General features: G+C 37.3%; 1 protein-coding gene across 22 annotated transcripts in view; it reads right to left on the bottom strand.

The window, feature by feature from the left end:
• Positions 1-16,268, bottom strand: part of DTNB (dystrobrevin beta) — a 185,464-nt gene that overhangs the window by 149,071 nt on the left and 20,125 nt on the right. For all 22 annotated transcript variants that reach the window (XM_081068519.1, XM_081068505.1, XM_081068510.1 and 19 more), the window contains exons 2-4: positions 9,921-9,988; positions 8,281-8,361; positions 6,186-6,399 (exon numbers count right to left, since the gene is read on the bottom strand). In XM_081068519.1, coding sequence (XP_080924645.1) covers positions 6,186-6,399; positions 8,281-8,361; positions 9,921-9,987 — 362 coding nt within the window. In that variant the 5' untranslated portion in view covers position 9,988. The remainder of the gene's footprint in view (positions 1-6,185; positions 6,400-8,280; positions 8,362-9,920; positions 9,989-16,268) is intronic.

Here is a 16,268-nt window from a genome sequence, read left to right as displayed (position 1 = left end):
GGAATACAATAGCACCAAAAATATGAAAAGCATTGATACAAAAAAAATGTTCAAGACCTATAGAATGAAAATTACAAAATATTGATGAAAAAAATCAAAGATGTAAATAGATACACCATGCTCATGAAATGAAAGTCTCAATATAGTTAAAACGTCAATTCTCCCTAAGCTGATCAGAAACCTGTTGTGATTCAATGCAATCCCAAACAAATTCACAATAGGATATTTAGTAGAAATCAACAAGATTATTCTTTGCATATCCTTCAAGTTGTAAATCCATACAAATTTCAATGAGATATGAGAATAGAATAGATGCCTAAAGTTCTAGTATTTTTTTAAAAGTTCCTCATGTTATTTTAATATACATCAAGAGCTGAGAACTACCAACATGGAACTTTGAATGCAATGCTAAGCCTGGAGTTTCTATTTTTCAGGCAATGAAAAATAAAAGGCTTTAAAAAATTAAAGAGAATTAATCATATTGTGTTTGTATAACTCTTCTGTCTCCGAATCTCACATTCTTCCTTCAAAGAGACAAAATAACATCTATTCCACACTGCAAAGGAGAAAGTGGTACATTCTATGCATAGAGACAGGAGCGTGTGGCAGAGCCAGCATACCAGCAAAAGAGCCAGGTCAAACTTTCCCCTCTGTCCTGGAAGAAAGATGTAACCTCTGGTACTCATCAATAAACACCATACAACAGGTCTTAATGGGTACTATGACATTTTATTTCTAAAAATTAGTATAATACCACTTAACACTTTTTCTTAATTTTCAAAATGCTTTAGCAACTGATGTTTACAATAGCATGCATCCCTTATTCAAAATATTCCTTAACTCAACTCTGTTGCAAATAATAGCCCTAGATTCAGAAAGTCTTACATCCAAATGCAGAATAACAGATATACTTGTCAATCAACCTGGATCAGCACTAAAACACCTGTATCCTTATCCACTCGTTAGGATCATTACTAATCTCAATGGCTAGTCTCAGGTCAAGTAGTCTGTAGGTGCATGAACAGAACAAGGCATTAACCCTTCAACCAATTATTATCAGTAATGAGTTGTCCCATTACTCATCATCTCTCATATCATTTTTCCTGTTCTCAACAGTGACAGAGCAATCTCCACCCATAATCTCCCACCGAACAAACCATAGATCTTCTCTCCTCTCTGCGAGTATGCAATTTGGGGTGTGCAAATGTATGTGTGCTTAACATTGCATGCATATGGAGGGTAAGGGGATACACCTCTCAGTATCAGTGTGTCCCTCAACAGGATAAAGGGAATACGGAAGTAAGGTTGAGGGTGTTTTAAGTAGGGGGAAAGGAGAGGTATCTGAGATTAAGCATCACAGTAAATGTGAGGGGAATGAATCTGCAGACAGGAGAGATTTGGGAATGCTGCTTGGAGAGCCTTTATGTCTACGAGCCTGTTCCTAAGTATGTAACCGTGTTTCCTGAGCATGGGGAGTGGGCTCGGCTCTTCATTCTGAACAAATCTTCCCCACTTATAATGCTCACCATCATTTAGAACTTTAGGCTCACAGTTCCAACTATCAAAAAGTTTATTCACCCTTCCAAAGGGAATATTAATATAAGCAAATTAAAAATGGATATTTAAATATACTTATAAGTACTTATTAAAGATATTTATATAAAAAGCTAAGTATAACTTAGCATAAAGAAATAATTATGCAATAAAATTATTGAAGGGATAGTTTCACAATTCTCACCTCCTCAAATAATGTTATATTTTTTGTTTCAAAAAGAAAACCAGTTGGCTCCCTCCTCTCAACTATTTGCTCTCAGCATTTACTCCTTTGCTCTGAGTGCTTTTCTTGGCTTTGAAATCTTTCGGTCTAGCTTAAGCCTAACAACTTCCCATAACTGCCCCCAAACAAAGCAAAGGGAAAGTGTACCTTTTACTTTTCTAATGTTTCATTAGAGTTCCTGCATTCTTCCTCTCCAATTAGAGGCAGCAGAGAGAAACTACTAATACCCTGTGATTATGTCCTTTATCTAATTGATTCTTTTTTCTTGGAAAAACTCATTCTTGATCCTTCCCACCAGACAGACATTTGAATTTAATCCAGACAGGAGTACACTCACTGGTAAAGCTATATTTAAAACGGAATAGTTAGCTGCCCCCGGCCATGGTACATATAACCTCACCCAAGTCAATGATTTCAGTAACTCCAAGGTAAAGTCCGGGTTCATACCAGAATCAATTCTCTTCAAACAAGATTTGGGGAAAATATTTCACCTCATTTCGTCACACACACACACACAAAGTGACTCACTTAAAATCCGGCCTGAGATAGCGGCAGAGTTGATTAGTACGTCAACATTTAAGATGTAACACCATGAATCGTAAAGATGAACCCCCACATACAGACGCTTAAATGAAAGGATTAAACAGGTAATGTGTGTTGAGGGCGACAGGAGGGAGAACTTGTTAGTTTAACTCCCCGCAAACAGAATCTCTCCAAGGAGCAGCCTCTCTCAATCACGAAGAGCATGACTGATGGTCCTCTTTCTCAGACATCTCTGCATGATTCATTTCCATAGACATATCATTTTACAGTCTGACAATAAACTATGCACATGATTCAAAAAAAGAGTTCTTATTATCCAACACTGAGAAAACACCATGATTAGCTCTGGGCCACGCTAAGCAGACAGTGAGTCACCCTGAATAAACACCTATGTTTGGACAGGCAGGTAGGTACCTTCAGAAACCTCTGCAGTCCTCACCTCTGCCCTTTGGATGATGGCAACTGCTCATTTCAGTTACGTAAAGTCTCAAATTCTGCCTATCTTTTGATATTGAAATTCACCTATCTGCATAATGTTTATTTATACCTTTGCACTATCACGTAAGAGCTTGCTACTCAAATTAATATATTTGAAAACAAGACTATGGGGAGCATTTTTTACTTAATAAAACAAGCTATTTCTACATCTTTAGCAAATAATTGTGATGCTGCCAATCATAAATCAGTACTTTTTACATGAAAATAGACTACTACTTTAAAAACACTATTACCAGTCCAATTATCAAATATAGTTAAGAGTAATAAGAGCAGTTCTCTTTGATTTTCAAAAACTCTTATTTTTCCAATTACAGTAGTCTTAATTTATAAAACTTCACCATGAATGGATTATTCAATAATCAACTGCAAATCAAGACTCCATTTGACAAATGTCAAATAGCATAATCAAGTAAAATCAACATAAAATATTATTCAATTTTATCATAATCAAAATGCCTAATTTTCATTGCTGCCTTACAAATGTTATTAAGAATCCAGTGGTGTGCTTATTGAGAATTCAAAGAGAAATACATGGTAGAATCTCTGCTCTCAAGCGCTTTCTGTCTTATTTGTACCCTTATGAAGCAGTTCAGAGCATTACGTAATTCAAAGTCAAAATATGATACAGACGAGCACTGTAAGTCATTAAAAGGATATAAATGGGTTGAAGATAATAAGGAAGGCTATAACGGAGGTGAAAACTTTAATGCAGGGGTGGGGAGCAGGAAGGACAGACAGGAGCCCAACCAAAATGCATGGGGGAACAAGGAGCATGTCATATTGGAAAAACTGAAAAGTACCTCAAGTAGTTTAATTAGAGCTTGGTGTGAGCAGGGAATTCAGGACAGATATCGTTAGACCTAACTTCATCCAACACCCACAAAGTTTCTGAGGTAGGAAGTTACATGATGAAAATAGTGCCTTAATAAGATTAATTCGGAGGTGCGTATTGAATGGACTCTGTGACTGCCTCTCTTTACTGTCACAGAAAAACAAAGCCAAGGAAAAAGCAACAGCTCAGAAAAAGTACTCCCCTTTCCCTTCCTTAAAAAAAAAAAAAAAAAAAAAATCTTATAAAAAGGAAATAATAAGGCCAAAATAGTAAGCACAAACCAAATTTTCTGAAATATTACCTAATGGTCAGACTATTTGTAGGACTGCATATCCTGAAATCAAGAAGATTCCTCTTTGAAAATTAGCACAAATGCTTGACTTCTCTTGGAAGAAAAGCAAAGCTATAAAGAGTAAGTGATGGGAAGAGTAATAGGTGAACTTCAAGTTCACAAACTTCTGCTCCCTGAACAATTCTGCCACTAAGCGCTTAGACTGGGGCTCCAAGAATTAGTGTTGATCACATCACACCACAATATGAAATCCACAGAAGGGCAGGGGATGCAGGCCCCCTCCTCTACCAGAGCAGCTGTTTTTCTCAATTTTGCACTAAGTTTCCCCTTAATAGGATTTCACCTTTTTAAAATATTCAAAACCCCTAGCTCATCCTCTACCATCACATGGAAATTTCCTAAAAGAGCTACAATCAGATCCTTATCAGAGATCCTTATATAAACGTGGTACTATTGAGGGCATCAAAAACTTCCCAGTCAGCACTAGTTCTCTCCTAGTTTATTTGGCTGACTTTTCCTTGTCATCTTGAATCCACCTAAGAACAGGCAGGAATATGAGTAAATACTGTACGTAAATACAAGGAATGTTCTGCCTCCCAGGAAATTCTAGTTTTTGTTTAAAAATCACTAAAGGGTAGGACTGTAACTTAATTATTATCTTTTTCAGCAATGTCCATTCCATAATATGCTACTGGGCATATTCAAGATTTAAGAACTATATTTGCTTTTATTTTAAATGAACTAGTATCCTTTTGCTCTGTTTTTCACATTGCTTTGTTTTGGCATTCAGTATTAAGAGGGGACTTTTAAATATATCCAAATTAAACTGCTAGAACAAGATTTAAAAATAGTTCATAGCCACATTTCCAAACTACACAGGAATTTTTTCATATAAATTCATCATAAATTAGGTGTATAAAAGTCTTTACCCTAAAGAAATCTTTAGCTTTCTGTGAATATGTCCAGGAGACCTCTGTACCTTGTACTCTAAAGTTTGGTTTTTCTCCCTTTTGCTATCTCTTCACTCTTCCTTCTCCTCCCTTCTATAGCCATAATATTTAACTTATTTGATATAATTATGGAATCAAAGTTTATAATCTCTGCTTTATCATTTCAGTAAGATGATTTTTATTTCCAACTTTAAAATGTTGTTAGTTGAATTAATTTGTGTTGTGCGACCCTGAATTGATTTACTCACTGAGTCAGTGTCATGATAAGATGCTGCTTGCTCACCACAGAATAACAGTTTTTATTAAGGTTTTTAGATTAAGCGTCATTCAACGGACAGTATTAAAATTAACCTTATGGACTCACTAATCTAAATCGCTGGAGGGAAAAAGCATCAGAATTCTGGAATTTATGTCTCATGCACACTCTTGTTTTAAAAATTCAAACTTCTAAAACTTTTTTCTATTGAATGGATTGGGTATCTAATTTGATAGCATCTTATAAAAATATGGATTTATTGAGTGCCTATGTTGTAGCTTAGCTTTAACACTTGTATGGTTTTACCATTAATTCACAGAATCCTCAATAATATTATAAATTATAATGAATAGCATCCTACAAATGTATGAACTCAAAGTAGGTATACAGAGAGAACAACAAAGTGGAGAGAATTAACCCGAACAAATCAGATGGCTGAGAGTATGCAGGGACCAGAAATCTGAACTCCTGGTTCCTGGAATACAACCGTCAACCTCTGTGCCTACATCATTTGTGATTTCTTTTTTGTTTTTTTCTAATACCAACTTAAATACAAATAGAGCAATGCACTTCTGTTTTAATTCAGAGTACATTTAAATAGTTTTCTTCTATTGTTTTGAGGTTTATAAGACAATGTTCTGCATTGAAAAAATTAAAATAGGATCCTAAACATGAAGAAAAAACAAGGTACTATATAGTTCAGGGGCATTTGCTGCTATATAATAAAGACAAGCTAGAAACCCTCATAATCCAATTCATCACTTGGCTCTATTTCACTGGCAAGAGAACAGCTATCTTAAGGCACCTATACTTTTACCCAGCACTATGTCTAAAGTGTGTGATTCTCCGTATTACAGAGCTTAATATGTGACATGCCCCAGGACAGTACATCGCCATGGCATTTAGAAGAGACTTACACAGAATAATTTCCTCTCTAACTGTGATTCTAAGTTGACAGCCCTTAACAAGGAAGTATGGAAGAAGGATGACCAAGGGACAAACGTTCTTACAATGAAGTAAGCGTGTAACGTACTGACCCGTCGTAAGCAGCAATCATAAAGTTAAGGAGGAGGCTGATGGACTGTTCCACACTGATCTGGTGAGTAGAAGGAAGGCGCTTGTTCAGCTGGTAGTAAATGGATGAGATGACAGTTTCGAGGCGGGACACGCTGATCTCAGTGCTATGGTCCAGTGTATTAAGGCCATTGTCTCTGAAGGCTTCAATCATGTTCCAGATATCAACAAGATGGACTAAAACACAAAGAAAATAAACTGTTGACAATTTAAAAGTTTTAATTCATCAGAAAGCCATAAGAACTTTATATTTATTTACACTTGATAAAAGACTGAAGGGTGGCAGAATGAATATTCCACCCCAAAATAAGTCAGTTTCACATAAGGGTTCTTTTGAGCTAAAGACACCTGAAAAACAGCAGGTACCAACAAAGCTCTCTGACCTCCCTTTTGCTTCCTGAAAGCAGAAAATAAAACCCTCATGTGGGAGATGCCTTCCCTGGTCCAGGAGGAAAGTAACATTCTTATCATCAGAGACAGTGAAATGAGGCCGAGATTAATCTATAAAGACTTGTAAAAATAACTCTTATCTTCCTCTGGTCTCCTTATATATACATTTTTAATTACTCTTCCACAATTGCTACTCTTTGTTCAACCTAGAATAGTATATAAGCACTGAGACCTTCATTTGGGTCATTTTCCCATGGGGGCTCCCATGTACATGTAAAAATTTGTATGCTTTTGTCCTGGTAATCTATGTCAATTTAATTCTCAAGGCTAACCAGAGACCCTAAGAGGGCACAGGTACAGTTTTGCCTCCCCTACAATAGACTGAAAAATATATAATGCAAAATTTAACAGAATGTCAGAGAGACAAATTCACAAGCTTTGGGGAAGATATTAACACAACTTTCTTAGTAAATGACAGAGCATACATAAAAAATTAGTATGGTCACGGACAATTAAACCTTATGACTAACAAAATAGGCATAATGGACACTATATGAAATGCTATCAACAGATACAGTGGATGTTTAAATAAAAAAAAATTTATTCCAGTAAAAGACACATTACCATTAATCCCCCTCAAAATGCTCGCCCTTGCTTCAAACACATGTATCCCTTCATTTGTGCCAATTTCTGAAGCAGTTCTGGAAGTCCTCTTTCATGAGTGTCTTTACTTCACCCTCCATCATGACAACACTCCATGTCACACATCGCTTCTGGTGCAGCAATTTCTGTCAAATACAAATATTATGGTGTGTCCTCATCCACCTTATTCACTGGATCTGGCACCAGACCTGGTGACTTCTGGCTCTTCCCCAAAGTCAAAATAACCATGAAAGGTAAACATTTTGAATCGATTCAGGACATGAAGGCAGTCACTGACAACACAACTAAAGACACTCACGAAAGACGACTTCCAGAATGGCTTCAGAAAGTAGCAAGAACAATGGGATATGTGTGCTTGAAGCGAGGGGGAGTATTTTGAGGGGATTAATGGCAATGTGTCTTTTACTGCAATAATTTTTTTTATTTAAACATTCACCATATTTTTTGACCACAGTTCGTACACACCTCAACTTATGACACAGAAAAGTACAATAACTCTGTCATAAGTTAGTTAATCTTCATGGAAATTAAGACAAGAAAGATTTTATATGCTTGTGTGTGTGTGTGTGTGTATTTTATTTACTTATTTTATAAGTAGCAATTGTGGTAGCAATTCATTTTATATTAAGTTTAATCAAGAAAGTTAATTCTTATTATACTTGATCAAAATATTAACGCTTTTTTTCTTTTCCTCCAAAGGCTGAAAAATTGCATTACTTCTGTATAAAACTTTTCATTAAAAAAAGTGACAAGAAAAACAATCAATTCTCTCATTTAAGGAACATTAATACGATGTGAGTTTCAAAAACTACTTACATTATTGAGTTTGTTCAATATTTTGAGGGACACACAGAATAAAATACCAAGTTCTTTCCATCACAAAACTTATATTCTGACAGTTAAGACAAAATAATTCAAATAATAGTACAATATGACTAAAGGATATTAAAATCCTTTATTTTATATTATCAAGAGCTCTATCCAGTTATCACAGAAATGACTTACGGTTGCATCGTTTTTGTACAAATCGTAATTTGCAAGCTGTTCTGTAAGTTGATAGTCGTATGACATCAAAATTCTGAGCACCTGAGAAAAGGGTAAATAAAAAACGTACAAGTAGATTTACTGTTTAATTTCTAAATGCTTGGAAGTGACTCTCTTCCATTGTGTGCGCACAGTCTCTACATAACATGTCAACCAGGCCTTGTGATAAGACACAAAGGCAGAAGGAAGGTTAGGGACTTTTCTGCGTGCCCACTCCATGCCAGGCACCACGCCAGCAGTTTTGCTACTAGCCTAAGAAAACTCTGAGGGCAGGAACACTCATGACTGCAGTGAATTACTGTACATATCAGGAAGGGGGCTTGAAGCGGTACAGTAGGAAAGACCCTCGCCTGGAGTGAGAGCTAACTGCCAGCCCCAGCCTGACCACCAACCACAGAACACGACCGTGGCCATATGACAAACCTCAGTGTCCTGATCTGGAAAAGGAGGGAAATGGACTAGCTATTGTCTAATGTCCCCTTCCAGGTCTGTGGCAGCCTGTATTTTTCAAAAAAATGGCCACTATGGAATTTCCAGACCAGTATTTACATGTTTCTAGTACACTCCCTCCCCATCAAGAGCTAAAGATTATTTCCCTCTACTTGCAGGACACTGAGCAGGACACTGTGTCTGCCTTAATGAAGGGAATGTGGCAGAAGTGAGGACACTGCACAACTTCTGAAGATCGGTGATGACAGGTGGTACAGCTTGCCCCTGCTCTCGCTCTCTTGGGATGTTTACCCACGGAACCCAAACTGGTTTCCACTCTGTAGACATACCTCAGGGGCCAAGCCAGGCTAGACTCCTGCCTCCCCTCTCCAGCTTCAACTGAGCAGTACCAATTTTATAATCATCGTATATTGAGGGTCCTTGTAAGATCTCATTTGAAAAAGAGTACATACTTTTAATGCTTTTAAAAGAGTAAATGCTTTTAAAAGGTTTCACAATCACTGGTCCAGACCAATACCGCTATTTCATGGCAGAGGAATTTGAGGTCCAGCAAGTATGAGTGCAGCAGTCAAGGCCACAGTCAAGGTCACATAAACAAGTAGTCACAAAGCAAAACAATCCTTCAAATACTGGGAATCACCCCACTCCTCTCATCCATCTCTTTTTCTTTGTTCAAGTTTTATACAATAATGCAATTCTGAACAGAAGTTTTAAAACTGTAAAGTAATACACCAAATTTGTGCTATTAATTTCTCCTATGGCTCTAAGTGTTGTCCTAACATTAGTCATCCCTACGTCACTGGGAGGTAATTTATATGATGTAGTAATTATTTATCAGCACCTACAAGCTCATAGCAACAAAGGAGTTACAGCAAGAGGTCTAAATTGACTGGCACACCTTGATCTTACAAATATTTTAGGTAACATTCCTGCCTCATTATTTATGACCTTGCTTTAAAAAGCAATTCAAGTAAATTCAATTAAAATATGTACTCTAGCTTGCGGTCCTCCAACTTCATGATCCTTTAACGTCCATTCTTCCCTTTCTAAAGCTTATAACATAAAACTTCTGATTAAAGCTATGACGTGATCAGAAAAAAAAGCCATCCCCACACTTGCAAACAAGGGCTCCAGAAGCACTCAGGACTCACGCATTTCTACGAACAGCTGCCTCTTCTCCGCCATGGTCTTCCGCTTGTTCCCACTTTCCTCAATCATCCTAGAGACAAAGGAAAATACAAGAAACCACTATAACTGGACAATTTAACCAAGTGCTTTTCATTCTATTGTGAAGAGAGAGAGGTACAGGAAACCAAGTTGCATATGCACATACTGAGAGAGCATCCCTACAAAGAAAGTAGAAGAAAAAGATAAACTACTATCCCTTTATTTGACAGCCTTTAAAATATTAAAAGTCAGTACTTAAATGAGCGTATACTCTTGCTCCCTGTGCTGAAAATATGGGGCTATGTCTTATTTCTAACTGTGACTAGCTCCTCTGCAGAGTCCTAGATTAGTTGAGACACAGTTTCCATATCCCTACTGTTTTACATAGATAAACTGGTTACTAAATATAACTTAGAAAAGAACTATAAGGCTGCCATAAATAAGAACAGTTAGCTTATACATAAAAGACATAAGTAAAATACTCTACTTTTATTTTAAACAATATTAAACAAAACAAGCTATTCATCCCCACACTCAAAGAACTCCTAAATGTAACTTTTTGTCACATAGTAATAGTAGTTTTACATTGACAGACTTAGATTATACCAGTCACTTTGTTAAAACTCTTTCCACGCATTACTTCATTAAATATTCCCAACAATGCTAGGTGCTGGTATTTTATTATCCCCATTTTATAGGTTAGGAAACAGATGCCTAGAAAAGGGCACACAACTCAGATGTGGGAGAGTGAATCTCAACCCTTTCATTAAACTTCTTACATAATTGTTGCTTTTAGATGCGTATTTTCAAATATCTAGAACACAAAGAGCCCATTGCACGGACCCTATTGATGCAAAATTTATGACAATCTCAGCTGAACTTTGCCTTATTACATGAAGAAAAAAAATATCTAGAAAAATAGCATGAGCCAAATAACTTCACCAACCAGATTAAACTGTCGTAAATCATTCTCAAATACATTAGAATCACAAATTAAATGATGACTACACAAACTACATATCCATTAAAGGAAGGTAATTGGCGAAAGTTTAGTTATAAATATGTCCTAAAGAAAATTTAAAATGTAAATATATTCCTTAATATTCTGCAATTAATACTTTGATATTAAGATTGGTCCTTTCCTAGATTATTGAAATGTTAAGCTTCAACACACATGATGGTTACTTAACAATTTGCACCCAAGAGGAAAGAATTTTAAACAGAAAGAAAGTAAGCCAAAGAAAAAGCAACTGAAACAGCAAAAAACTAATGAAATTTAGGTTCTAAAGAAAAAAACAGTAGTACCAGTTGCCTATAATTACAGAGAAATAAAAGATACTCAGAAAGTTGTTCCCTCCTTACTAATCTTGGTCTCTCACAAATTTTAAATGCTCAACACAGATTAAGACAGAGAATATCATAATTTCCTTTATAATATATCTCATTTATTACATCCTTTTTCTACTTTTGCTATTTCTTTACACCTCTTTTTCTCCAAGGAGGGTCTAAGAATTCCAGCAGATTCCTAAAGTCTTCATGACAATTTTTAAAATTTTGCCTCTACTTCCAGATTAATTTTGAAAAAAACAAAAGTTATATAAACATACTCTGGATCGTCTGGATGACTACAAGTACGACCAAATACAAGTACCGCCATGCCATTTCAGGGCACATATCTGACCGTGTGATTAGTGTGGCACTGAGAACAAGAGACCACCTTGTTATTTATTTTTTTATTTTTTTGGTAGGGTGAGCAAATTAGAGAAACTATACTACCCTACGCCAGATCCCATCTGCCACCTGTTTTTGCAAATAAAGTTTTACTGGAACACAGCCACACGTATTCGTTCATGTACGCCGATGGATGCTTTCATGCTGCAGTGGCAGAGGTGAGTAGCTGTGACAGAGAGCATCTGGCCCGCAAAGTCTAAAACGGTTACTATCTGGTCCTAAAGTACGCCAACCTGACTGAAAGCAATAGGCATTAATATTGCATTATTACGCAGGTCTGGCTGCAATTAGCACGTCCCCACTGTCAAGATGACAATGATCACCCTACATGGGCTTGAGTTCCACCAGTTCCAGTTCTGGAAGTCTATACTTGGGCAAGAGCTTTCATCACACGCAGATTCATTCCTCATTGCTGAAATGGCATAAAAATTATAGCTACTTCACTAACCATTCACTTGACAAATACTTATTAAGCAGCTCTTACTGGCAGGCACATCTAGAAGTAGTAGGAAAGATTGCAGCGAATAAAAGAGACAAAGTTCTCACCTTAATGTAGCTTATATTCTTGTGAGAAGATTAAATGCAGTAATTCATTTAGACAGTGCCTGGCCTCGGGTAAGAGGACAAACGGAAGCTGCTTTTCTTATGATTACAATTATTACTACTACTACTATAACACAGTCTATAAATCTAGTGGAGACTCATTTGTAATTAATGATACCATGATAGACATTATTTAATGTAATGTACTTTCTTTTAAGAAAGTCCTTGGGCTTTTTGAAACTAATGACGTAAAGAGTAAACACTTGAGAAATGTAACGATCTAAATTGACACAAAACGATGGTATCTTCAAGTCACACAAACTTGCATCAAACAGCACATAAAAACATACATCAGAGCAATCTGATAAGCCGATAATGCACAAATCGACTTTTTAAGACACTTGTTTTATAAATTGGGTCTTAATTTTGTGTTATTGTTATTTAGACTACCCAATTTTTAAAAAACTTACAGTGAAGTTGTAGTTGACTTACATTCAACTAATACCAATTCAACTACATGAAAGAGAGAAAGAGAATGATTTAACTAACGAGCAAAATTCCACACCAGGATCACGTCCCAGGAGAGTGTCAGAAAGAAGGGTACCCGCAGCGCCCTGCGGTCTCAGTTCCCTCTGGCCTCTGACAATAAGCACCCCTTTTCCTTCTTTCTCTCTCTTTTTTTTTTCAGTTTACCTTCTCTTTTTTTCACAAACAGTTCAACTAAAGAAAAAGTAACCAGTTCCAACATGAAGAAAAAACCAGCTATACTAGATTTAGCACTACTGTGTATGTTAGTCTCCACCATGGTGTCGCTCCTGAAGAATTGTCAAAAGTAAGCTTCATCTGTCAGATGTGCCCTGTCAGTGATTTCAGAAACTGACTCCCAAGTGAGAATTTACTACAGTATAAAAAAAATAATTAAGATATGCTCAACTACCAGGATTTGATGCTGAAGCTTCAGAGACAATGTTTCTAAAGTTACGATTTCTTTAGGAGATCCTATTCATGTAGCCATTTTCTTAAAAATTTGGAAAATTGTTCATAGTACAGAAAAATCCTCAAAATTCAGAGCTATAGCATAAGGCTAATCAGTTCTTTTAAAAGCAATCATGAAACATAAGCAACATGCCAACCTGCATATGATGTCAACAAAGTTAAATGGTATTCATGCTGCCGTAACAATTATTTAACCATCATACATGTACATGAATAAAGATTAGAAGTAAACTTGAAAGTGAAAATACATATATACGGTATGGGGTTTTATTCCCTCAAGTTTTAATTTGTCGCTGTGCTGTTTGGCAATTTTTAGAAAGTTGAATAAGTTTGATGCTTATATTTAAAAGAGTTTTAAAATGTCCGAAGATGTTTCCTTAGAACCAACAGGGCAGCAGACACACTCACAGACTGTCAGTGAATGTATACGTACTGAAAGTATTTGGGAGGGCAATTTGGCAACATCTACCAAAACCTTAAATGTATACCACCTTTGGCCCAGTAAACAGGTGTATTTATTTGTTTAAAAAGGAAGAGAAGAGAGGGGAGGAGAGAGGAAGGGAAGAGGGGAGGAAGGCAGAGGAGGAGGCAGGAAAGAGGGAAAAATCCAGTATGAAACTGCTTAAATAACTAGTGGCACAGCCATACAATGGAACAGTGTAGCGGACAGGTATTAAAAAAAGAACGAGGCAGTTTGTGTAATTTATGAAAAGATGCTCAAACCATGTAAGCCCAAAAGGCCAGTAAGGAAACAGCACCACAATGTAGTCAGTGCTGGCTGTGCCGGGCCCGACACCCTCACCGGGCTGCTCATTTCTCCAGGCGGCACTCTTCTCTGGAGAGTGGCCTTCAGTTGACTGAACCCTCCTTAACGCAGAACCGCCTGGGAAGCAACTCACCGCCCTACGGGGCCACGGGCCACTGCCGCAGACGGCAGACTGACAGGTACAGATGGAAAGCCCAGCCGGAGTTCTGGGTCCTGGGAGGATGCAGTGAGCACAGCACCAGCCTTCCTCTCCCACTGAAGACAACTATTATCCTGCATAGAATGTGTGCTGGAGCTACCTGAGGTCTGAGAAAAGTAAATATCAGCAGGTGGACTGGGGAACAATACAGAATTCAGAGTACCACTGAACAGATGGTGAGTTCACCATTTTTTCCCTCTTCTATCAGCTGGCTTGAACTCAACGCAGTGCGAAACCCCGAACCTGGCACTGTGGTACACGCACACAGAAATCCTCAGAACTCTCTAGTTCTGGCTCAAAGCAAACAATAACTAAAGCCCAGACGGAGTGGAAGAAATTCCCCAGGTCTTTTTCTCTCTACTTTCTTCTTCATTCTCTCCCACCCCAGCCAGCAGGCAACCAGTGATGGAGGAGGTGGCAGTAGCAGCAAAAGCAGCTGACCTGGGAAACTAAAGGAGTCAGAAATGTGGAGAAAAGGACCCCTCCATTCTGTTCAGTCAGCTGCGGCTCCAAGAAGGACCCCATTCATATTTTCTCCCCCCTCTATCTTTCTGCCATGGTGGTGCAACTGCAGAAGCGGACGGTTTCTGGCCAGAGAAAAGAAAAGGGGTGTCCAGAGTAGCCAGAAAATATCCGGGCACTAGCTAAGCAGAAGTTCAGGAAAGCAACCCCATGCAGCCATTTATGAAATACTGGGATATTCTCCAACTCACACATTCAGGAATCTGATCTTAATTAGCATACCAACGACTTTGAAAACTAAGCTTACAGGAAGACCTCTACCTGGTTCCAGACTAACCAGTGGGTGGCATACACGTGGCATAGACCTGAACACCACTGAAAAAATTTGAAAACTGAACTGACATCAGAACAACAGCCAACAGAAACTCGTGGACTAAACCTAACCAGATCAAGTGCCCGCTGAAATAAAAATTAACAACATTCTCCATAAGATTTAAATAAGGCCCAAGGTATTATAACATAATGCTCAAAATGTCCAGGAAACAATACAAACTTATTTGGCAAACAAAGAACCATGAAAATCTTAATTCACAAGGGAAAACACAATCAACAGGTGCCAATGACAAGAGGACACAGGTGCGGAGTAACGTGACAGAAACTTTAAAGCAGCTATTATAAAAATGCTCAAATGAGCAATCACAGACTCTCAAAACAAAAGCTAAAGTATAAAATGTCAGCAGAGAAACAAAAGATAGAAAGAAGAACCAAATAAGAATGTTATAATGAAATACACAGTAACCTAGGGGATAAAATTCACTGGATGGACTCAATAGCAGAATGGAAATAACAGAGAAAAAAATCAGTAAACTAAGAAAGATCAAACAGAAATTATCCAATCTGAACAACAGAGAAAGATTAAAAGAAGAAAAACGAATAAGCCTCAGAGACTAGATAGGCAAAAATGAAAGGTTTAACATTCATTACTCCATCAAAATCCCAGAAAGAGATATGAAACAGTGTGGTGATATGGTGTGAAAACAATACATGAAGATGTAACGGCTGAAAACTTACCAAGTTTGGTGAAATACAGATTCAAGAAAGTAAGCAAACCATAAACAAGTTAAAGCCAAAGAAATCCATCAAAATGAAAGCATCATAAGCAAATTGCTGAGAACTAAAGACAAACTCTTAAAAGAAACAACACACACACACACACACACACACACACACACACAAAACACATAAAAGGGATCAGCAAATTTTTTCTTAAAGGACCAAATAGTAAACATTTTTGGTTTGCAGGCTATCTAGTCTCTGTCACAGATACTCAATGCTGCCATTTTAGTAAAAAAGCAGCCAAACATAATATGTAGACAAATGGGTGTGGCATTGTTAAAATTTAATTAGAAAACAGGTAGCCAGCCCACACACCATAGTTTGCCAGCTCCTGCTAAGGGGAAATAATGATACGAATTATTGTGGATTTCTCATCAAAGCTTTCGAGGCCAAAAGACAGTAGAATAACACTTTAAAGTGCTGAAAGAAAAGACTCTCCACCAAGAACTCTGTACCAAGAGACTATATCCTTCAGAAATTAAAGAGAGCTAAGAGAATTTGTGGCCAGCATACACGTTC

Source organism: Rhinolophus hipposideros, assembly GCF_964194185.1.
Source record: "Rhinolophus hipposideros genome assembly, chromosome: 12".
Lineage (NCBI taxonomy): Eukaryota > Metazoa > Chordata > Mammalia > Chiroptera > Rhinolophidae > Rhinolophus > Rhinolophus hipposideros.
The sequence above is the reverse complement of the archived record's forward strand: the minus strand, read 5'-3'. Positions and strand labels throughout refer to the sequence as shown.